At 37.2% G+C, this 25,826-nt stretch overlaps 1 protein-coding gene and 1 long non-coding RNA gene across 2 annotated transcripts in view; one reads left to right on the forward strand and one right to left on the reverse strand.

Moving 5' to 3' along the window:
* LOC132132281 (uncharacterized) overlaps window positions 1-25,826 on the forward strand; it is a 155,240-nt gene that overhangs the window by 75,980 nt on the left and 53,434 nt on the right. The gene's annotated exons all lie outside the window — the stretch shown is intronic.
* Window positions 22,294-23,985, reverse strand: LOC132132271 (uncharacterized). The gene is made up of 5 exons (XM_059544645.1): window positions 23,834-23,985; window positions 23,527-23,676; window positions 23,062-23,223; window positions 22,889-22,978; window positions 22,294-22,687 (listed from the first exon to the last, which is right to left on the reverse strand). The coding sequence occupies exons 1-5, from the start codon at window positions 23,927-23,929 to the stop codon at window positions 22,358-22,360; spliced, it is 828 nt and encodes a 275-aa protein (XP_059400628.1). The 5' UTR covers window positions 23,930-23,985; the 3' UTR covers window positions 22,294-22,357.

Raw genomic sequence — 25,826 nt, forward strand, 5'->3', positions numbered from 1 at the left:
CAGTGTCCAGGACGCAATGGGACACATTTGGCAGTAGTTTTCACTCCACTTGCCAGAGACCGCTGCGCCCTGGAACACTGGCAGGGTTGGCAGATCGATCTGCTGAGGGCACCGAGGAGAGACGGTCACCATGTAATGCAGTGTACACCACTCTTCCCCAGAGGGGCCTGCCCTCCGAGATCCTGAGCCCCAGCATCAGGACTCTCATAGCTGAAGTCTCCTAAAAACGACGGTCTTCAGACCCACGTCGTCTGCTAGGAAGACTAGACCAGAGCCTGCTTGGGGCAGGACCCCTTGAAGCACACTTGACAGGGGCTCCCACACCACCATGTGACCTCCTAAGGGAACCAGTCTCGCTAGACTGGCCTCTGATGCGCAGAGCCACTAGCTCGGTGCCCTGAAGCAGTGGACTGGCAGGGGACGACCGTACTAGCTACTCTAGAGACCTCCGTAGAGGTAGCGAGCCACTTAGCACTGCTACATTTCCGGGTGGTAGCTGAGAGAAGCACTCGCCGGAGATCGCTGTGCCCTGGACGCCCTGAGCGATCTCCTGAGGGTACTGAAGAGAAACGGACACTGTGTAAAGGATTTAGCTGATTAGCACTATCCCCTGCTGATAGATGTCGTAAATACACCATCTGGCAACACAAATATTAATTTTCCATTGAGCTGTGTGAGCTACAAACATGTATTGCACATTATAGTTTTGTGGACTTTGTTGTGGCTCCATAGTGCTATCATAACTCGGTTTGGACTGTTTATTTAAGCCTCCTGGGCAGTCAGATGAAGCAGCATTAGTTCACCAAATGGTGTAAGATTTGAGGGAGACCATGGCAGATTGAGGAAGTGTACCCAAACCTTTATCCATTATTCCCCTCTCCAGTAAAGCCTTTTTTATGAGTCAAATACAAATCATGTCATGAATCCTCTCATTAACAGTGCAGCTGTTCAATAAAGACAGACTACACATCCTTAGTGACCTATCTGTATAATTGTTAATCAGAGGAGTCAGGTCTGAAGAGCTGCTCTATAATTTAGCAGATAACACAGCTGAAGTCAGCAGGGGAATAAAGGAACAAATAATTAAGGTGAAATAATTGTTCTAAGTTTTCCAGCAGCTGTGGCCTTATTTACAGACTGATTCAAAGGGTAAAGTCCTCACACCAGCCTTAATTTCTAACAATAAACAAGCCATTTGTAAACATTTTTTTTTTTGTAAACATTGTAAGCAGTTTTGTGACTGCTTTTTAGAGGGATTAGAAGATTAAGGCCCAAAATAGTATTGGATTTTTTTTTCTTGGCCTGGCATGCTGTTTCACAGTAAAAAAAAAAAAGAATATCAAAAACAATAGACGCCCGAGCTGATGAGTGCTTGTGTGAGGGGGTAAGGAGATATGGGTAACACTTTATTTTGATGGTCCATTTTGAACATTCTTTTAAAAATAACTAAAGTTTCAGCTACATGTCTACTAACTCACATTAGAGTATTAGTAGAGTTTCTGCTAAATATGTTAACTCTTTATTGTGTCCCAACGGACATTCTACTGACTATAAGTAACTATTCACATACATGTCAACGTATTCTAATGCTTACTCTACCAGCCTACTAGTGCTCTACTAACACTCTAATGAGTGGGTCATGTCTACATGATGGGGCAGTTGTGGCCTAATGGTGCATTTGGATGGATTTGCTGCAAAGCACAAATTCAGAATATGGGTCACCACAATTGGCCACATGTCACTTCACTTTAATGTGGCAGTTGGCAAAATATCAAATCCTCTAAGCCTACCTAATAGTGGTAACAAAATCAAAAGTGATATAAAAACATTTTCCCTGATGAAACTGTGCTATATGAACTTACATATATGTGAGTTTGAGAAGTTCTGTCAAACCATACTTTCACGAGATTCATACTGGAGCGATTCACCTTCCAAATGCAATGGCATATTGCGTGAGCTACTGAGTGAACCTACTGAGTTTGAAAACCCAAATTAAGGTAAATATGTGGCACAGATGTTGAAGAGTATCAGTTTTCAAATCTTGCAGCATGTTAAAATTGTTTTGAAGTCATAACATAACTGTGTGAAAATTAGACATTTTAAATATAAACTAATGTCAGCCCTAGTGTCAGTTGCTAGTGTGCTTCGTTAACAATATAAAATTATCTGGCCCCCGTCACACTTATCTCCATAAAACTCAACGTGAATTTCATGTGTGCCGGATCTGGGTCGAAACTGCTTCCTGTCTGGGAAGTAAACTTGCGTGGATGGCAGCTACACTAACAAGTATGCATCCTGTAGTGCACCTCTTGAGCACTAGCTGGCCTCAGGTACATTCACACCCCTAGCTCACTCCCATCTGCCTTGCCTTGCCTTACCTTTACTTTATGGCCTCTGTTACATGAGTTTCCACTGTTGGAAACTAACTAGCTAAATGAAGTGGCAGAAAAAGATAGACTATGTTTTTAAGAAACATAGCATTAGTTCAGCTTTTAGTTCAAGATATTTGTTCAACTAGTAGTGATGTAGCAAGTCAAAACCATTACTGAGTAGCAAGAGGGTGAGTTTAATGTAAACAGCCATTTAACAACAAATTAGAAAACACTAATACCTTAGCAACTGTCTATTAAAAACCTACCACCGCACAGTGCCCTATAGAACATTGTCATCAGTTTAGCAAGTACTTGGCAAATACTGTTGTTTCAACAACCTGAGGGGCAAGTTTTGCATGAGCAAGCATATTTTTGACAGAAAAAAAATCATTTTATTAGGTTAGATGATTCTTTTCTTTAATTCTTTGGGGTGTATTTAGTGTAAATTGCTGTGCTCAAGTTTGATGTTCTAGCATAAATTGTTGCAGCGTGAATGATAGAGACCCCCAAAAACATCATACTGTAACTACGCTGAGGAATAAATAAATGCATTTTAGTTTTATTATTTAAACCATAAATTGATTGCTGTTTAAAAGTAGCTTCCCAACTTAAGGTCACATTTACATTTGAGAAATATTGTGGGCAAAGTAATATTGTGAGATTGGGTGTTGAGGGAAAAGTTGAGAAGTTCTCAAAGCAGGTTTTGCCCATATTCAAGCTGGTCACACACATTTGCGACCAATAAAAAAAGCTGCTTGGTTTTCTCAGTGTAGCAATGCAGTGTAGCAATGCATTAAGCAATTGACCATAGATAGTGGGCCTTTTTTTCTCAGTGATCGCACTTTTACAAAAATGCTCTGCAATTTTACCTATCTTTGATTGTACGGCTGACAGTCGGTAGTTACCACGATGGACTAACCCTCCATTTAGTCACATCGTCTAAAGGGTTTTTCGCAACAGAGAAACACTTCTATTGCCAGAAATACCCATTTTTTGGTATGTTCGTCCTGCTGGAACTTGGGATGATTTTAGTTATAGAAACTTCTTTTGTGCAGGGCTAATTTAGCTCAGACTTCAGAGTAGGGTCTAACCCAGATCAATAGAAAATACCAGTAACAAAGATTATTGTTGATTGGCTGAACTCTGGCAATATGAAACACAGGAGCCCACTATTTTTTAATATAGTTGTGTAAGTACACATTTACATATACTTACTCTACAAACTTGCTCCACAAGTCCACTCCACAAGGAGTTCTTATTCAAACAGACTTACATGTCTTACTACAGTGAGCTAGTCCATTGGGCCATGCACAATTACCTCTGTGGCAATGAGCAGACACTCTCATAGGCTCCAGAACAACCCAAATATGCAACGTGATCTCATGAGAATACGTGTGTATTTTTATGTTAAATTTGGTTCTACCACACATACATTTACTTACGTTTTCATGCACATAAAAACGTACAACTTTGACGTATTTATAGCAGTAAAACGTACAAATACTTACGTGTTAACAGCTAAAAAAACGTAAATATTCTAACGTAAAGTGTGAATGTATATGAATTCCCATGTATTAATATTAAAATTGTGGCTTTAATGATTTAAATCTGTTGTATTTAATTGTCATATCAATACATGTTTTTATTGAATTTATTGAATTTATTGAAAGCAGTTTACTCATCTATCTAGGAAATAACATTTCTGTGCATGCTGCAAACTCATTTCGGGGGATTACACAATGTTAAACGAGACTACACTTTGAAACCTTAAAATTAATACAATTTATGTAATTGTTTAACCATTTTGTAATATTTTGCTGTGCGATTTTCTCCTATCCAATGACTGACAATACAACCTTAGATACACAAAAGCACAGCATAAAATTACAAATCACATCCATTTTATTTGTTTGCTGTACTCCATATCTTTAGAATCCAGATGTTTGCAAGAGACATATCTAAATTCAGCCCTTTATCAATCGATCTTCATCTTCATTCTCAGCAACAGCGACCGTCACAGTCAAAGCCCGAGCTCGTTATGATTCGAATTTGAAAATAGCGCAAGTGTGCCACCCTCGAGAAACGTCACGACATGGTTTACGGCACTGATATCGAACGTTTATTGGTTCTCACCTAATTCGTCACAGATTGCGACATGTCGTGTTTCACTTGATAGACATTTGAAATCAGTACTGCGCCAGTACCTTCACGGAGAGAAGACAGATACATAATTTCACGGATTAATGAATTAAATTCTGCTCTGTACCCTATAAAAACTATTACTGTACCTCCAGAGAGGACTGCGACTGGAACTCATTATCATTTGAACTACTTTTGGTACCACTTTTGATATTTTCGCAAAAAATAAATGATTAACGTTACATTTGTTTGTCTGTTATTTGTTAATTTATAACAGTAACGTTATGTAGTTTTAAGAAATGGTTATGTGTAGGTTTAGGGGTAGGTGTAGGATTAATGTTAGTGGCTCAAAATAACGTTTTAATGTTATATTTTTATTAAAATTGTGTTTTATTATGTTTTATTCTTTTAATATTCTGTATAAAATGGGTAGGTTTAGGTTCGGGTGGGGTATAGGGATCTTACATTTATCAAAAAAAAAATTATAAAAAGGGAAAATATACATAAATATTTTTAAAAAATTAATCAGATACGCATTGAAAAGTAGCTTCATGAGCAAATTTCTATGAATAACTGACTGGTCAGAGAACACGTTCTATCTGTACGTATTTGAGGTTGTTTTTACGTAAATTTAGATACGTATTGAACCTTTAATTACGTCCAGATAATACGTAAACGACACTGTAAATACGTAAAGGCACATACGTATTGGAGAGTTTTAATTTACGTCTAAATATGTACGTTTTGATTGTGAGATAAGGCTGAAATATGCCACATATGACACTGCGATCAGCTCTGGGATCAATCACGCACACAGTGGGTGCTGAACTAGATATTGAGAGAATATTGGAGTAGCTTATCACGGAGGATTTTGGGTCCGGCAGGGCTAGAAAAGTAATTTATTATTGAAAATGAGAGGAACAAATCTACCAGTTCGTTTAAGGGATGTTCAGAATTCTTCAGTGAGTAGTATATAATGTTAATTTATGTTCGGAGTCAGTATTAGAAGCAGTTTCATTGGGCATAGACATGGTTCAAATAAATCACATTTGCCTGTTGTATAATTGTGAAGTCGTCTGCAATGGGACTCTTAAAACGTCTTGAATAAAGTTTTTGCGATGTTTCCAGACACTGAATTTAAAATAAATAAATGCCAGTGTATTTTATGATTCCAACGGGATGATTTAGTTATTAAATCTTAATTCTGTCTCCAAACAGATCAGAATGCATGACTTGAATGGACCCCACTCTGCACATTGAGCCTGTGCTTCAATATACCACACTAATGTATAATTTACACTATGATGAATGAGCCTAAATTCATTGCTGGAAGTCTGTGTTGAACAACAACAAAACAGCAGTTGGTCTGGAGAAAAGTAATTAGGCATGTTTAGCAGCAGACATTTGAACTGAGTAAATATGACTCCCTGTACACCGCTCACACTAATTATTTCAATTCCGAGCAAGTGCTTTTCCCCTACTGTATTCTTCCCCCATGCATAATACAGCAGCACACTACACTTAAGTGAATCAGCCCAGGTTAATACCATCTCTGTCTGAATCTTTATCAGGTCAAGCTGCTTCATTCCAGCAGCTGCAAAATCTACATAAACTATTTGCAATAAAACTGTATAAAAGCATTTACATTTCTAAAAATCGGCCCCATAATTCTGTGTACTGTGTATTAATATGCTTACTTATGTTTCCACTGTTAGCTTAGCAACATGCTAAAATCAAATTGGATTCAATTGTGAGTCAAGTAAGATACTGTCACATGAAAATAACATTTCAAATCAGTTATTTGTTAAGATTTGGTGTATTTAGGATGAATGTTATAATTCTTGAATGAATAGTTCAACATAGTGCAGTGGAATGGAACAGAATGCAGACGTCTCAGTGTGGGAACATTCAGTGATTCTTATCAGTCTAAAAATGAAGCACTTATGGTGTGAAACACTGTAAAACAGAGACAACTGTGTGCTCTAAAAAAAAATAAAAAAAATAAGTTTGTTCTGGGTCAACTGGATTTGGCAGCATTGCATTTATCATTCCTTATTGAAGAAGACCCCATAATAGCTCAGTTAAAAAAATATCAAAGATGGTTTACATGTGTGTTTTACCGAAAAGTATCAGTACATTAAAAGTAGTTCAAGTAAAAACTGAACCAAAAATCATGTGTACTGTCTATTTTGATGCTTATTTGATTGTCCAGTTAGCTCAACAAGATCAAATTGGATTAAATTGTGGGTCAAGTCTGTCTCGTCTGTCACATTACAAGCTTTTACACAGTTGCAAGACACTGAAAAAATTGTGATATCCTGTCTACGCTGGACGCAAGTATTATTATTATTATTATTATTATTATTATAAATAGCATTATGCAAAAAGCAAGTTGAATACATGATAATCAGTGATGCTCTCTACACTGGTTTACTGTGTTGAGCTTGACACTAGACGAATGCCCTGTTCTATACTTAAAAAAAAAAAAACATGGATATGGAGTAATCACTTTGATTCATCCACTTTAGACAGCCTCAAGCTGTTGCAGTGCACGATGTAACATGTAATGCAGCAGCCAAAGCGGCCATCTGACACATATGTCCTTAAACCAAAAATCCTTAGACAGCGCAGATGGAATGTGAGAAAGTTTTCTATGTGAATGGCCCCTTAGATGCCATTAATAACTATCCACACCCATCTAAAAAACTCTTATTACACTTTCACGAGGTCCAAACTTTTGCTAGACAAGCACTGCTAGACATGCTATCATGTTGTTGAATCCAGTGTTGTCAGGTTTTCCGTAGAGAAATAAGCAACCCAGTAAAAAAACAAAAACAGAAAAAAAAACAAATCAAGCCCAAAATAACCCAACCCTAGGGATGTTGGGGCTAGACATACACATGTAAATCAGTCATAATAGTGTGCTCCCTATGTAACACACACTGAATAACAATAAATAAATAAATAAATGGTATTTAATGTTTCACGCTATATGCACCAAACCAAATCTCCAGGTTCTCATATGAGAACAAGGCTGAAAAAATTATGTGCAACCCTGCTTATGAGGACATAACCCATGTCCCCATTTTTTAAAATGCTTATAAACCATACAGAATTTTTTTTTTTTTGAGAAAGTAAAAATGCACAAAGTTTTCCTATAGAAACATGTGGTTGTTTCTATATAGGGATGACTACAAGAAAATTAAAGACCAGATTAGCAGAGCATAAAAATGCGATTAGAGTTTGCAACCCATTATACCCTATGGCCCTATACTATAGAGATGCGAATCATGGTAATCCAAGTACATTAAAAATTACTGGCATTGAACATATCCCGAAATCAATCAGGGGAGGAGATAGGACTAATAGGCTGTTACAGAGAGAGTCTTTCTGGATTTATGCATTGAAAGCAACTACATTTCCAGGCTTAAACGGAGAGTTAGACTTTGTACCATTTCTTTATTTATTAATTATTAATTATTATTTTTTTTTATACCTCTCTCTTTGAGTTGCTTTACACAGAGTGACCAGGTGTTTCTAATTTGATTAATTAGCTGCTGATAAATGAACTGAGACATTGTTTGTAATACACACCCTGATGAAGGCATGTAGCCGCAACGCGTAGGTGTTCCCCTCACCAATTTTTAAAAAAGCAAGCCAAGAATGTAATAAAGGCTTTTTAATTTTTTCACTGAGATATTCGAGTGCCTTGGAGTTCTTGTCTTCAGAGATTTATTATCCCACAACCAAAGAGCACCGAGACTTTATACCCCATGCAGCACTTTTGTTTTTGCATTACTTTGCACAAAGTTTTGTGTTAGGGTTAGGGTTAGGTGTAGGGTTGGTGTAGGGCCATAGAATATACAGTTTGTACAGTATAAGAACCATTACGCCTATGGGATGTCCCCACTTTTCACAAAAGCAAATGTAATATAGCCTATTATAAATATATATATATATATATATATATATATATATATATATATATATATATATATATATGTGTGTGTGTGTGTGTGTGTGTGTGTGTGTGTGTGTGTGTGTGTGTGTGTGTGTGTTTAAGCTTCCTTATACTATTATTGTGCTTTTCTTGTAAACGTAAAGTGAAAGATCATGAAAACATTAGTACATCCTGTGGAAAACAATACAAAATTAAAATGTTATGCTAATATCTAATATCCACAGATCATTTCAGCCGAAATAAACATTCCCAGGAGTTGCGGCATTTGAAGCAGGACCATTAGCCTAATTGAAAACAACTGTAACACAGCTGCCAATGGAACTCATGAATTCTAATGAAACCTAATTGCAATAATAGAATATTACTAGTAATTCAAGAAATTTCCACTTTTACTAAAGTTTTCATATTTTAACACCTAAACAGAGAATAAGAAGGGTTATTTCAGATGAACATTGACTGTGTTTTTCAATTTTTAAAAGCATTCAAACATCATTATGTATTAAATGAATGGTTCACCCAAAACTGAAAATTCTGTTGTCATTCATCTTCATTATTTACCTATTTACAGTTATGTAGCATATTAAGCATATTATGGAAGTCAATGGCTTCCAGCAACTGTTTGGTTAACCACATTCTTCAAAATATCTCCTTTTGTGATCAACAGAAGAAACAAACTCAGATTTGGAAACTACTAACTCTAAATATGTAAATAATGAAGGTGAATGATGACAGAATTTGTATGGAAGTCAATGGTCTACCGTCAACTGATAACTTCAAAATATCTTCTTTTGCATTCAGCAGAAGAAACAAACTCATACAGGTTTGGAGCAACATGAAGCTGAGACAGTTTTCGTTTTGGGGTGAAGCATCCCTTTAATTCAATTCTCTTTTGGGTTTATGAGGTAATGCAGTGCTGAGCACACTGTTTCCTGAGAATGGATGATCTGACTGTGATTTGACAGCATTAAAGCTATTTTTCTGGCATGGTACGTCATCAAGAAACTGAACCGAGGGTCATCTGCTGAAGAAAGCCTGATGTCTGGTGTATGGCAGCAGGTTGATGAATACATTTGCATATATGGAAAAAATGAAATGCGTTCAAGCTGTTAAAAGGTGCCGGGTCATGAAATGTCTCACTGTTAGTGATGCTTTATTTTGTTGGAGACTTTGAAAATTGAGAAATGTTCCCAAAACTATTCAGTTTTATTCTCAGTAAAGAGAATAGATACTGTAAATAAATGCACTATTTACAGACAAGTTCAACAGTTTTTAGTGTTGTATCCTGACATGAAATACTTGATTCTGATTGGTCAGTCTCTGCATTCAGTAATTTTGGATAATGAATGCTAAACTGTATAAATGGTTGTTGACCCTGCCAAATGTTTTCTTGCAAAGTTGTGCTATTTTCATGTCTCTCATATATCTCTCTTGTAACATTACAATATTGTAGTCTCAAATCAATATTTCATGTACATTTATTTTATTTATTAGCACACTGAACCGTGTAATAAACAGGGTAATTTACAGTCAGCAAGTAATTCTTGCAAAATATTCACTTTCAAGTTAAAGCAAGGCTCTGTTAGGGTTTTGTAATTAAATGATTTGTAGTAAAAACAATAAGATACTCAAAACCTTGCTATATTTTGAATATTTTAGCTAACAAAGAATAACCTTTGTGTAAAGATGACATATTCACACCCACAATTATAAACCACAATGTATAAAAATGGTCTAAATATGAATGAAACATCAGGAAGGGAAGGTGTCTTTGTCAACGAGATCTTCCATATTAAAATAACCAAAAACCTAAATGAAAAAAAACACCTGCTGTCCTTATTACCGATTCATTTTTCTTAATATTGGACTACGACCCATGATTTATTGTGCATGGGTGAGTATTTTAATAAAAACCTGGAGTGGATGTGAGTGTTCCACATATATCAGCCATCTCCATTCAGATAGGAGGCATCCTCTGGGCACCTGCAGATTTCTATTACATATTGCAAGCTCACAACTCAGGACCGGTTTTATATGCCATGTTTGTGTTCTTTGAGAAACTGACGGAATCCAAATGGGCTTTTTTAAGAAGGAAGAGTAGACCCAGGTATTCTGTTTATCTGTTGAGCAATGGGAGTTTTAAATAGGTTTATAGAACTGAAATTGGATGGCATCTCATCTCTTTTCCAGTTTTGTTTCCATTGTTGTCAGGCAGAACTGAAAATCTGCCTTGGAGAAAATCTATTAGTAAATGATTTACTCTGCATTAATGTTAGGGATTATAGAAAATATTAAAACTATCATTCATAGTGTACTTTAAACTGAGAACGCAATCAGGTCTTATGGCAGTTCTTTGAGTCAAATTATTTGATGAGCAATTTTTTATTATTTAATTTTATTTATTTATTTATTTATTTATTTATGTATTATATATATATATATATATATATATATATATATATATATATATATATATATATATATATATATATATATATATATATATATATATATTGGATTGATTCCTAATATCTATAGAGTGCAGCTTCGTAAAAATACTTTATGAGGTTGAGAGGTAGACAAATGTAATGTATTGCAATAAATTACTTATACTACGTAGCAATGCAAGTAAAAAAAAATAAAAAAAAATAAACAAAAAAACACTGACTACTGATGAGTTGAGCAATTGCACTTGCATGCAAAATGTCATGATTTCAATATCTCAAGGTTGAAGAGTTATGGTGTGTTCAATTCGTCCTTGAAAGTCTCATTTCCCAGTAGGAACTTTTAATTAGATTAAATTGCATTTTATCACTCAAATCTGGGCAACAAAACTGAGTGCCAATCTCAGAGCCGGTCACCATTAACAAAGCTTATTGTGGATTTAAAAACTTAATATCCAAAGTCATGGTAAAAATTCTTTCCAGCTAATGGTTTGCAGAGCAGACCAGGTGGTCACCCTAATTAGAGTGTCTAAAATTAATTAGAAACTTTATTTAAATTGTTCTTTTTTAGACAAAACAGTTAAGCACCATTAAGCATAACATCATCTGTTGGATCTGTTGGAATTCAGTGAAATGTAAGTCAAATAAATAACTTGCATCAGTAACACTTTAGTTTAGGGACCAATTCTCACTATTAACTATCAGCATGCCTATTATTAACAAATTGACTAATTGATAATTAGTACTTATATAAAGCAAATATCTGCATATTCTACATCCCTTAACCAATACCTAAACTTAGCAACCACCTTACTAACTATTAATAAGCAGCTAATTAGGAGTTTATGAAGGCAAAATTAGTTAATGGATTGTTAATAGGGAAAATTGAACCTTAAAAAAAAGTGTGACATGTGACAAGGGTCTTTTAGACTTGCATTCTCAGACTTGCACTCTCAGACATTTCTAGCTTCCACTAATGACATCACTTGCAGTCTTTGTTATTTTGTTCAATTTATTGATTACTTTTTGACTGAATCTCTCAACATTTTACAATAGTAGCCAGGTGGTGAAGACAAGAAAAAATAAACAAAATTACAATTGCAATCTTCACATACACTCTCCAAATCATGCATGTTACCAGTGGAGACAAGACGCTGTAGTACTATAACATACAGGGTCCTGCAAGAAAAAGATAAGACCCGGAAATCCGCGGCCACAGAACAGCAGAATATGAAAGCAATGCACAAAATCACTCATTAAGCATTTTACTCCTTTAGAAATAACTTAATATGGCTTAATGTATTAAGATAGACATACATTAAGTGCAATTAAAAGATCGAATTTGATTTATATTTATTATTTAATGTACTACAAGGCAAAAAGATGGCCATGAACACAATGTGCAAACTTTAACTCGTCCTCCCATATAGTAAAACACTTAATGTGGCATAATAACTGACTAAGATTATGAAGACAATTCAGTAGACTATATGTCTTTTTGTTGACTAAAAGTATATATGGACCAACAAATATGAATGTATATAATGAAATGCATTAAATTATATTAAAAGCATCAACTCCGTACAGGCAAGCAGACGAGCCCAGAATGCAATGTGTTAACATTTTCCTCCCATAGAAAATCATTATAAATAAAACCCGTAATGTAGCTTAATGGACAAAGACAGGGATATAAAAGAGCTGTAGACTGCTTATTCTATATGGAAAAATGCTCAACGGGATACTTTGCGTGTTGCATTTATTCTGGGCTCACCTGCTTGTCTGTACATATTAGTTATGTATTTTAATAATGAAGAGGAGCATATTGAGTTTGCCCTTTATCATCTTAGTCCATTATGCCAAATTATGTCACGTTTTGCTGTATGGGAGGAAAATGCTATAGGCTATACATATTATATTTATAAACTGTATATTGAATTTTATATTTTAATAGCATTTTAATACATTGAACCATAACCATATAAGTGTTTCTGTTTTTTTTTTTTTTTACGGGAGGAAAGCTTTGCACATTGCGTTCATATTCTACTGTTGTATGGCAACAGATTTGCGGCTCTTGTTTTTTTCTTCTACGGATGACTTGCAGGACCCTGTACATTATAGTACTAAATTAGTTTTAATCATTTAAGCACCACAGCATCTTGTCTCCATTGGCAACACGCACGATTTGTGTCGATTGCAAGTGACGTCGCATGTAGCAGAGAGTTCAAGTGGCGATTGCAAGTGACTTCGTAATTTAATAAATTTTTTCTTGTCTTCACAACCTGGCTACTGTTGTAAAATGTGTATAAATTTAATCAAAAAGTAATCAATACATAGAAAAAAAAAAAAAAAAAAAGACTGCAAGTGATGTCACAAGTGTCTGAGAGTGCAAGTGCAAGTCTGCAGCCAAACCCTCTTGGTGACTCTTTCATCCACTTTTACAGTACGTGAGCATTTTAGTCAGGGGGAACGTTCACAGACATATGCAATGGAAATCAGTGCGGCTGAACCCGAAGGCAGTTTTCTCTGGTCTGCACTCTGTCCTCATGTACCATGGTACATACTAATGACAATATCTCTGAACCCCTCCACCTACAGCAGGACTGCAAATGAAACTCATTGATCTGAATCTAAAATAGAGGTCAAACTGCAACTCCGCTTCAGAAATCTGTATCACTCTCTCAAAACCATGGTGATAAAGCACTTTTTGAAACCCAATAAAACCTCAGATGTCTTTGACATTTAATACTGTGTGCTGTAGTCTTTAATATGGTGTACATAAAATAGCACATCAAAATTCAGGGTAAATTGGGCTCAGGAGAGAAATGAATCATAATTTGTTGAGCGTGAAGGGACCATGCCCGTCTCAACAGTGGCTGCAGCTCCCTCGAGCTGGGAAATTCAGACCTCCCACTTGAAAAAAGATGACGACTGAACAGGGTCTTGGCTCCAAGCTCCGCTTACACCTTCTCAGATTGAAACCTTTTTTAGTGCTGGAATTTTAGTTTTGTCTGCATTGTAGATAATATAATGTAATATTTTAAAGTTAATGTATTATAATTATTGGCTTTAAGTTGTAATACAGATAATCAAGTGTTCTGGCTGCTGATTTCAAAGTAATGTTTAAATTAAATTAAATTAAATTTTTTATTAAATTAATGAAGTCCCTTAATTTATTATTTTTCTTCTTCTTCTTCTTCTTCTTCCTCTTCTTCTTCTTTTTTGGAAAATATAAATTACTTCATTAGGGTTGAAACATTTGGGCAGTGTTAATGTCATGGTTCTGCCTTCATGTCCTGATTTTTCTCTAGTCTTGTGGCAGGATCATGACAGGCCCGTGTTTTGTGTACAAGCACATGGCCTTGTCTTTGGGCCATGTGCTTGTGTTGTCTCGTTTCCTTGCCCCGCCCCCCTTGTTACCCTAGTTTTGTCATCATTGATTTACCTGTTCCACCTGTTGTGTCCATTAGTAGCCTCCCTTTATAACCTTGTGTGTTTCTCTGTCCCTTTGTCGGTTCATTGTCAATCATTGTCTAATATTGTCAAATACTGTCTACATTGCGTGTCAACCTGTGTGAGATCTGTCTGTGAGTAAGTCTATTGAAAGTCTTGTCTAAGTAGTAGTGTGATCCTGTTTTTGTTATAGTGTAGTTTGTCAAGTGATAGTCTAGTTTATCTCTCGTCAGTCTTGCCCTTGTTTTGCCCCCTCGTGGGTTTTGTTTTCCTGTTTTGTATAATAAACCGTGTTGCTGTGACATCTGTCTGCATTTGAGTTCATCCCCGCACCTTACCCTGACAGAATGAACCGAACAAGAAGGAACTCAGCAGACAGGGGGTCCTCCGAACTCCAGCGACAACTGGAGTTCCGCAAGCAATGCTGGCTGTCATCCCCTACTGACAAGAAGAGGGTCACCCTCCCATACTCGTCCGAGGGTGAGTGGATCCTGCGGAACTATGCCCAACTATGGGAGAGTATCTCCCAGGAGGAGCCGCAGGTCTCCCCCTCGAGGTCCCCACCTTCGGCCAAGCTGCCAGTGATCCCAGAGGGTCGTCTCCTGGCCGTTGCAACACTGGGGGATCAGGCACATCCCTCCTCGAGTCCTGAGGCACCTCCCACGCCTGTTAATCTTCGTGGTAAACGAGGGAGACGGACTTCGTGGGGTTCTTCGTCGGAGTCCTCCTCGGCTGAGTCCGCGCTGTCTGAGACTGCCCGTCCAACGCAAGTCACAGATCCCGCTGAGCTTCTCCAACCGGCCACATGTCCGGCTCTGTCTTCCACACCGCGACCTAAGAGGAGGAGAAAGGGAGCCTCTCGCCCTTCATCTCTGCCGGTCCCAGAGCCCGCTACTGCAAGTGCTCTCCCAGGTGTTGTCCCAGAGCCCGCTACTGCAAGTGCTGTCCCAGAGCCCGCTACTGTAAGCGCTGTCCCAGGTGCTGTCCCAGAGCCCGCTATCGTGAGTACCGCCGAGAGAGTCGCGGCCGATTCAGCTGCTGAATTGTCAATCATTGTCTAATATTGTCAAATACTGTCTACATTGCGTGTCAACCTGTGTGAGATCTGTCTGTGAGTAAGTCTTGTCTAAGTAGTAGTGTGATCCTGTCTTTGTTATAGTGTAGTTTGTCAAGTGATAGTCTAGTTTATCTCTCGTCAGTCTTGCCCTTGTTTTGCCCCCTCGTGGGTTTTGTTTTCCTGTTTTGTATAATAAACTGTGTTGCTGTGACATCTGTCTGCATTTGAGTTCATCCCCGCACCTTACCCTGACAGTTAAAGTTACAAAATATTATTACAATTTAACTGTTTTAATATAACATTTATATATGTATAAATAAAAAAATATATATAGGCATATTTCAAATATTGCCTAAAGAAACGCTAAATATTCCCATTTAAACTCATATGGCACAAGAGTAAGAAATGTATGACCTTTGATTTTCCATGAATAATTAGTAAAGTTTGGAAGTGTAATGTATGACTATATTGTATGAGTATTTTATAAATGAAAGTGCAAAGGGGGAAATAGAGACTTTACAGTCAATGACTCAAACCTTAAAACTGTCATAATGGTGGCCATGCCTGTGTGCTCCACATGTAAAAATGAGCTAACCACAGTTCTCATGATGGGCCTCACATATTAGGGATCTTAGTGGTGTAAAGAGGAAGACGAGGCCACCCTGTAACTTTCAGAGAAACCACACAACACACTTTCAGTTAAAGGACCACAGCATTCACAGACCAATTGCTTATAAGTAGTCAATGTGTTACACAGAACCACTGCCTTTACAGCCTCCTCTCACAGTTGCTGTGTTTAATTAGGCTATTTGCTGAAACACCCATTGCCTTTCTACACTTTATCATTTACATTTTTTACACTTTATGGAGATCAATGATTGTTTCGTAAGAAACGAGTGACCCATGAATAGCCTTTTGAATGGGCTTCTGAGCTTTCATTTTTGTACTTTCAAAGCAGGTATTAATATTAACAGCAGGTATTGTTTTCACAAACAATTTATTTTGTGAAACAGAGTTTTTTTTTCATCTGCTCAAGTATGTTATAAATGAATGCATGTATTGATAGGACAAGCTGGAATAGGTATGGTTCCATGCAGGATATTTAAATTCCATGGAATCTTTCCATTGCACAAAAACGTTCTTTATAGTGGGGAAAAAAGTTCAGATTATTAAAATGTTCTTATTACTAAGAATAGTTCTCTTAGAACTGTTCATTTGAAGATTATTTGTGGAGCTCAAAAATCTTTCAAAAACTCCCTTTATTTTTAAGAGTGTAGGATTTGTTCAGATGTGAGTAACAATGTAGGCAATGCCTATTTCCGCAAGTGCCACTTATTAAGACAAACATTCCATAAATAATAGAAAAAAGCTTCATCAGACTATCATTTAAACAAAACATGTTGTTGTCAAATCACTCTCATTTAGTTTGACACACAAGTATGGAAAGTATGAAACGCAAACTATCAACTCTAATTGCAAGCTTCCAAGCTTGTTCCTGTCCAGCAAAGCTTTTTTTAAGTTCAAGTGCTCATTTGGGTCTCAGTATTTTAACAACACTGTGCTTTTCCAGTAAAAAGGGATCCCTGCGTTTTGGTTTAAATTTCAATTTTAATGTGTCAGTGTAGCCTTTTATCTGTCTGCTTCCCTGCTCTTTGAAGTCTAACATGTTTATTTGGAAAGTTTTGGATAGCTGAACTTTCAAATGGGCATGTATTTTCTGTTTATACTGTAGCATGGTGAAAACTGTAAAAAAAAAAAAAAAAATTGTGCTTCTTCCAATTGCTCAGTTTTCTCAGCAATGCAGTCAGATAATTTATGGTTAGTGAGTGAAATAACATTTTCTATCTTTTATGATAATTCATATCATATGAGCAGATCTTTAAGTAATAACACATTTTAATTAAGTGTTAGTGTGCACATTTAATTTTTTTAAATGAAGAAAATATAAGAAAATTTTATATTAAAATATAAAACTATAATTTTTGTTTGGAATGTACACTCTCTCTGTATATATATGTATATATATATATGTATATATATATATATATATATATATACACACAGTACAGACCAAAAGTTTGGACACACCTTAGTCACTCTGAAGGCATCAAGGGCTATTTGACCAAGAAGGAGAGTGATGCAGTGCTGCGCCGGAAGACCTGGCCTCCACAGTCACTGGACCTGAGCCCAATTAAGATGGTTTAGGGGTGAGCTAGACCACAGACAGAAGGCAAAAGGGCCAACAAGTGCTAAGCATCTCTCGGGGAACTCCTTCAAGACTGTTGGAAGACCATTTCAGGTGACTACCTCTTGAAGCTCATCAAGAGAATGCCAAGAGTGTGCAAAGCAGTAATCAAAGCAAAAGGTGGCTACTTTGAAGAACCTAGAATATGACATATTTTCAGTTGTTTCACACTTTTTTTGTTATGAATATAATTCCATATATAATTCCATTATTCATTCCAGTGTTCATTCATAGTTTTGATGCCTTCAGTGTGAATTTACAATTTTCATAGTCATGAAAATAAAGAAAACTCTTTGAATGAGAAAGTGTGTCCAAACTTTTGGTCTGTACTGTATATATATATATATATATATATATATATATATATATATATATATATACACCTTTTTTTCATTAATTAAATTTTAATTTTATCAATTTAATTTTAAGTATTTTGGGTTAATGTATTATGTAATTTATATGTATAAATGATTTCAAATATAATAATTAATTATGTTTATGTAATACAGATTTTACATGTCCATTTAATCATTTAGCAGATGTTTTCATCCAAAGCAATTTACAAATGAGGAGAACAATAGAAACAATCAGACCAACAAGAAAGCAACAGTATGTAAGTGATTTGACAAGTCTCAGTTCAAGAATAAATAAGAATATAATAAATATGTTAATGGGGCATCGTTCACTTGCAGAGCACAAGGTTCTGGAGGACACATAGGCCTGAACTAGTAAGTTTAGGTATAGTGGTGAAGAGCCAGTGGTTGTATTGTAGGTAAACATGAATACCTTGAATTTAATGCAAGTGGCTATTGGCAGCCAGTTAAAACTGAGAGAGGTGTGAAATGGACTTTTTTCAGCTTGCTGAAGACCATTCTCCCTGCATTCTGGATAAGTTTGCAGAGGCTTTATATTATATGCCGGAAGACACACCAAGAGCATTGCATTACAATAGTCCAGCTGGGATGGTGCAAAGGCTTGGAGAAGTAGTTGTGTGGCCTGCTCTGATAGAAAGGGTCTAATCTTCTTAATGTTGTATAAGGCAAATCTGCAGGATGGGACCATTGTAGCAATATGGTCTATGAAGCTTAACTGATCATAAATCACAACTCCAAGTTCCTGGCTATCCTGGGGGGTATTCCAGAAAGCAGGTTATGTGACATACCCGGGTATGTTTAAGAGTAAGTTAGCGGATAACCTCAAATTTCGGTAACTTTCAGTGTATGTTAGTAGTCATAGCAACTCACTCTCTGAAATTAAACTGCTCAGGAGCATGTAATGTTCCAGAGTTAGCATCACAGATTATGATAACATTATATAATATTATTATATGTAATATAGCCTATTTTATATATATATATATATATATATATATATATTACATTTACATTTATTCATTTAGCAGACGCTTTTATCCAAAGCGACTTACAGATGAGGACAGTGGAAGCAATCAAAAACAACAAAAAGAGCAATGATATATAAGTGCTATAACAAGTCTCAGTTAGGTTAACACAATACACCTAGCATGGGATTTTAAATAATATAATATAAAGAAAACAGATAGAATAAAAAAATAATAGAGCAAGCTAGTGTTAGAGGTCTTTACACATACAGACACACACATACAATTGCATAATTAATGAAAAGAAAATAGAATATAAAAAGATTAGAAAGGTAGTTAGATTTATTTTAAAGAATAGAATTAGAATAGTGAGTGTTAAAGTTAGAGGGTCAAATAAAGATGGAAGAGATGTGTTTTAAGCCAATTCTTGAAGATGGCTAAGGACTCAGCTGTCTGGATAGAGTTGGGGAGGTCATTCCACCAGGAGGGAACATTTAATTTAAAAGTCCGTAAAAGTGACTTTGTGCTTCTTTGGGATGGCACAATCAAGCGACGTTCACTTGCAGAATGCAAGCTTCTAGAGGGCACATAAGTCTGAAGTAACAAATTTAGGTAAATGGGTGGAGAGCCAGTGGTAATTTTGTAGGGCAAACATCAATGCCTTGAATTTTATACGAGCAGCTATCGGAAGCCAGTGCAAATTGATAAACAGAGGTGTGACGTGTATTCTTTTTGGCTCATTAAAAATTAATCTTGCTGCCGCGTTCTGAATTAATTGTAACGGTTTGATAGAATTGGCTGGAAGACCTGCCAAGAGGGCACTGCAATATTCCAACCTGGACAGAACAAGAGCATGAACAAGGAGTTGTGCAGCATGTTCCGAAAGAAAGGGCTTGATCTTCTTGATGTTGAATAAAGTAAATCTGCAGGATCGGACAGTTTTAGCAATGTGGTCTGAGAAAGTCAGCTGATCATCAATCATAACTCCAAGGCTTCTAGCTGTTTTTGAAGGAGTTATGGTTGATGTGCCTAACATGATGGTGAAATTGTGATGAAACAATGGGTTTGCTGGAATCACAAGCAGTTCTGTCTTGGCAAGGTTGAGTTGAAGGTGATGCTCCATCATCCAAGAAGAAATGTCTGTTAGACAAGCTGAGATGCGAATAGCTACCGTCGGATCATCAGGATGGAATGATAGGTAGAGTTGAGTGTCATCAGCATAGCAGTGGTATGAAAAGCCATGTTTCTGAATGACAGAACCCAATGATGCCATGTAGACAGAGAAGAGAAGTGTTCCAAGAACTGAGCCCTGAGGCACCCCAGTAGTTAGAAGTTGTGACTTGGACACCTCACCTCTCCAAGATACTTTGAAGGACCTATCTGATAGGTAAGACTCAAACCATTGAAGTGTGGTTCCTGAGATGCCTTTTGCCAGTAGGGTTGATAGGAGGATCTGGTAGTTAACCGTGTCAAAAGCAGCGGACAGATCAAGCAGGATAAGTACTGAAGATTTGGATTCCGCTCTTGCCAGTCTTAGAGCTTCAACAACTGAGAGCAAGGCAGTCTGCTATATTGGTTGCTGTCAAGGTGTTGTGTGTGAGAAATGTAGAGACTTGGTTGAACACAGCTCGTTCAAGTGTTATATGTGTGTATATATACATATATATATATATATATATATATATACATATATATTTATACAAGTGTTATATATATATATATATGTGTGTGTGTGTGTGTGTGTGTGTGTGTGTGTGTGTGTGCTAATGAGGAAGCGCTAATATAAGTACTAAATAAGGTAATTCTAAGGCTAATATATTATTCTTATATGACTATTTATTTTATTGGCATATATAAGAGTTATCTATAAATTATGTTTTAAGAGGTATGTATAAATTATAAAACACTATGACAAGGTAATATTTAACATATATATTCATATATTTTATTTATTACATGTTATATCACACATGGAGTGGCATTTTCTATAACGTCTTAATTCTAAATCAAAATACATATCTGATATGACTTAATGTACACTGTAAAAAATATCTACTTGGTTCTACTTAAAATCATAAGTTAAGCAGCTGCCTCAAAATTTCAAGTAGAAACAAAATGGATTAATGAATTGTTTCAACTCATTATTTTGAGTCTTGTTAGGCTGTGAATTGCCTTCTGCAAGTCAACATGACTATACAATTATTGTTGTTTCAACTTTGCTATGCAAGTTCAAAATAAAAGTGAACTCATTAATGAGCATTCTGTTCACTTATCCCCATTAGTGGGTTCAACTTAGTAATTTCAATTAAGTAATGTCTTTGAATTAGGGTATCAAGTTAAGATGATCTCAAATAATGTCTTGTTTTAACATAATAAAAATAAAAACACACAAATTTGAGTACAAAACTTTTTTTTTTTTTATTAAAACCAATGTTAAGCCAATACAAGCTATACATAAACACTTAAATCATGCAATCATCTCAAACTTGTAATCAATATTTTTTTCGGTACCAAACTTCAGTTGGGTGTGGGTCACATAATGAGGCTAAGATAAATAGAAGGGTTGTGTGTGAGCTTACACTATGAGGGGGTATCCCAAGCAGACTACACAAGTATTTCTCAGTGTGTGTATAGAAGCTGGATGATGGGAAGTGTTTCCTGCAGTTGTCTACACTGCCTGTTGTCAACCAAGAAGTTGGTCATGGTGAATGGTGAATGTAGGCTAGATAGACCAATAGACAAAAAAAAAAAAGAAAGAAAAAAAAAAGCCTGTCATCTAATTGTTTATAATTGTTATTGGTGTGTGACCTAATGAGGTTAAGTTGACTGATGATTACTGCAGGAACCATCTCACCTTCTATATGTGCGTGCACACCCCTCTGCTTGTCATATGCCCATTAGGTCACCCAAAGCTGTACTGAACACCATTCATATTCACCTAATAGAAAACACATTCCTTTAAAAGCATTAGCTTTTTTCCTTGCACAACACTGAAATATTGAAAAGGTTTTAAATGTAAACATTTTAAAAACCTTTTAACATTAATCTCACAGATCCAGCTGACTTATACCAAAAGCTGTGCTGAACCCCAAACACAAACAAACTAAAACTTCAGACTGCAGCTGGTTGTTTTCAAATTTTTTAAACTTGAACACAGTATACTATACTTTGATCCCATTATTTGAACAATATTCAGCATTAAATGTATTCAGTCCAACAAAAGTAAACGCATCAAGTCCAACAAAAAAAAAATCAGGGCTCCTCTCCTGTTTGCTTAAGTGCTTTTGGTATGCATGTCAACAGAAACAAATGAAACAAATTAATTCCAATCCTATTCTCGGGTGGGGCATGGTTTACAAATTATACCTCAGGAGCTTGTTTCGGATACCGTGGACTCTGGCAGAGGCTTGATCTGGTTTGATCTTCATCACTACCCTCTGAAGGAACTCAAAGGAATACTTCATGGCTCGTGGATACTCAAGGTTAACGCAGTAGATGATCCCCAAAAGCATGGCAAAGCTGGATGGCACATCCTTGAAGTTGTGAAGCACAACAGTCTCCTCAACCACAACTGTCACATTGAAGACCTCACGTGGAAAGGCATCCTGGTTGTCACCTTCATAGCCTATCAACAGGCCAAGTTGCATCCCCTCCATGGCTGCAGCCAGAGTCTCACCATGGGCCTTGAAAACCAGAAAAAAAAATAGTGTGAAGTGTATCACAATCTAATCCAATCTCTGTGTTAAAGGTTGTGTGTGTGTGTGTGTGTGTGTGGTGTATTGAGGTGAGTGGGGTGTGTGTGTGCGTGTGCGCGTGCGCAAGTGTATATGTGGGTGGGTGTGTTCGTATATGGGCTGTTATGCATGACAGGAAAAAGGTCTTACGTCACACATCCTGATGATGTCTGATGGCTCTTCTCTTAGGTAGTGTGGCAGACCCAGCAGAGCAGCAATCCTTCTCCTTACGTTTGTGTCCTACAAGACAAAAATAAGCAGTGTTGAGATTTTATTGCAAACATCTGGTGCCCAATTTTACAATTCTCAGCTCGTCTACTCACGTCTTTCTTCAGACAGTCCAGAATGGTTTTCAGTGCAGGCTTCTTTGCCGACTTGGTCGCAGCTTCGTACACTTCCAGCAGTCTTGGTGCCAGGTCATCAAGTCCATTGAGGAACGACTCGAGAAGGTCTATGCTTACGACTCTTTTGAACTCTGCCCGAACCTGAGGAGACAAAAAGGTTAAGAAATTAGAGAAAAGATTTTCAAAGCATAGAGTAACAATTTAGTAAGCTAAGGTTGTCTGTTGCCAAAGCCTTTCATCCACTCAGTAATACTAAACACAATCCTCTCACTTATCTGTATGCACATTCACGCCACCATTCGTACTAAAAAAACACATTTCTGAACGGACCACAGTACAGTATCAGACATCTCTCTAGTACTTCCTGGAGGGAAGCTCATACATTAATATCCAGTCATTGGATTAAGTGATTAATCTTAGGCTGAGTGTTGTCTATTGTTATACCTGTCTCTCACAGAACATGGCCGGCCATCTAGCTATGACATCCCCAATGAGAGGTTGATCCCCTATGATCTCCTTTCTGCGCTTGGAGAACGTGGCAGACATCAGCTCATCTATCTGCTGGTTATCTGGGTCTTTTTTCAGCACTTCCACCTGAATTGGATTGCACAAGCACAAAGGACACATACTAAGACAAAATAGTAGGCTTCACAGACACAAAAGCAAAGTCTAGGTAGTTAGTATAATATAGGCAGGTATGTATGCAGTAATATTAGTAATATTGATGTGCATGTGTGTGTGTATGATGTACCTCCATCATCCTCCGCTTTTCCTCCATGTCTTCATCACTCAGTCCTTCAGGGGGATCTGGACAGTAGTGGACCTCGCCCTTCTTTGACTTCTTCATACGTGGTCCCTTGGCTTCTTCTCCTTTTCTTTTGTTGACCCTCACCTCTGGTCATCCAGCTGCACTTAACTTCTGTTGATAGTTTCCGAGCTTAAACTTCAGGCTGTGGAACCAGCCTTACCAACCCTTTCCAGACCCTGGCTCTTTTAGACTGGGATGCTTCTCCACAAGCGCTTTGGCAACATTCTCATAGTGTTGCCTCTCAGGATAATGACTAATCTTTGACATGCTGTCTGCAAGTGTGTCCAGGATATCAGTTTTCATACCTTTAGGAATCACCAGCACAGATCCATCTTTTGCATATCTTCCATTTGCTTCTTGCAGCGTGAGTTCAACATCATGTGAGAACTCTGGAATCGGGAAGGGCTCAGGCCAGTGCTGGGAGTCAGATTCCCCACTACTGAGAGATGGAAGGCTGGCTGTATCCAATGTGGAATCCGAACAAGCTGCATCAGTTGTGAATAACACTTTCAATGTTGCTCTCTCCTCAGGAAGGTCTCGGATGTCGGTCAAATTGGTCAGCTGATCCTTGAACGCAGGGTCCTCAAATTGTAAAATAAATCCACCTCTCAGGCCAAGGTTTGCACGCAACACCTGGCACAGTGCATCAACACTGGGGGGGGTGATTTCGATGGAAAGGCGCCTGATATCAGTCTCAGAGAGGACAACTCGCAGCAGCATTGTGGATCACTTCGGCCTGAAATTTGAGAAGAAAAAAGGTTTAATTCATTGTATATATACAAACAAATGGTTACTACTGAAAAGATTTGGAAAACACTTCAAGAGGGTTAATTCTTTTGGATCAGGCTGTTAAATTATATTTTGCAGGACACCCAACACCTGGGTTGCTCCTAGAGAGATTTGGGAAACATTGCAAGAGGGTAAATTCTTCTACATAAGGGTAGAAAAACACAAACTTACAGCAGCCTTAATTCAGCAAGAATGTTCTAGGAGTGGTTAACAGGCGACCCTGGACAAGGTATGACACAAGTGGAATGTAGTCATTGAGATCCTCTGGTTTCACCAAGAGACACTCAGCAGGACTTTTCTTCACAAGATGGTAACTCCTCAAATGCTCCACATAGTAAGTCGAAAAAGGTTCAATGAAGAAACAAACATGACCAGCCAGCACAATGCATATTTCCAAAATCCTTCCGAAGTTGGGTAGTCCACTTGTACTTCCAACAGAAAGTATCATTCCCTTTGAATACTGCGTTCCATTTAAGAAGACATTAGGGTTTAGTCCAACTGTTTCAACATCACTGAATCTATTCAAGATTGCTAGTCTAAGACCACCATCTAAGACTCCCAGGCACACATCAGTCACTTTTGCTGTCTCAATCTCAGGCTTGAAAATGCTGGGCATTTCAAGATAATATGCCAGCATAAGTTGGTGTCTTGAGGCAAGGGTAAGCAGAATGTTTTTAAAGTTATTGGCATCATGCACTACCTTCTTAAAGAAAGAATGCTTAGCCTCAAACCTGATTGTCCAACACTCTATTAGGGATCCAAATCTTTGAATAAGGCAAGGATAATGTTCAATAAAGTGATGTTTGGGGCGCAATTTGTAATCCGGGAAAGCTGTCAGTAATAACTGTCTATGATCCGATATTTTGGACTGCAAATAACACAATGAGTCTTCAGTGTGATGTGGAGTCGCTAAGAGCTCAACCAAGTCTTTCAGCTCAAGGATTACTTCCCATGTTTGATCCCCTTCTGGAACACGGTGGCCGATGATGAGGGTAAGGAAACGCACAAGACTCCAATTTTCATGGCCGTTACCACCTACAGTTCCACTCTTTTGAAAAGTTGAAAGAATTTTCTGAGGACAATTTGTCTTATCAGAGAATTTAAAAGGGAGGCTCTGTATTTCACTATTAAGCTCTTCTAATGTGAA

Source organism: Carassius carassius, chromosome 49 (assembly GCF_963082965.1).
Source record: "Carassius carassius chromosome 49, fCarCar2.1, whole genome shotgun sequence".
Taxonomy (NCBI): domain Eukaryota; kingdom Metazoa; phylum Chordata; class Actinopteri; order Cypriniformes; family Cyprinidae; genus Carassius; species Carassius carassius.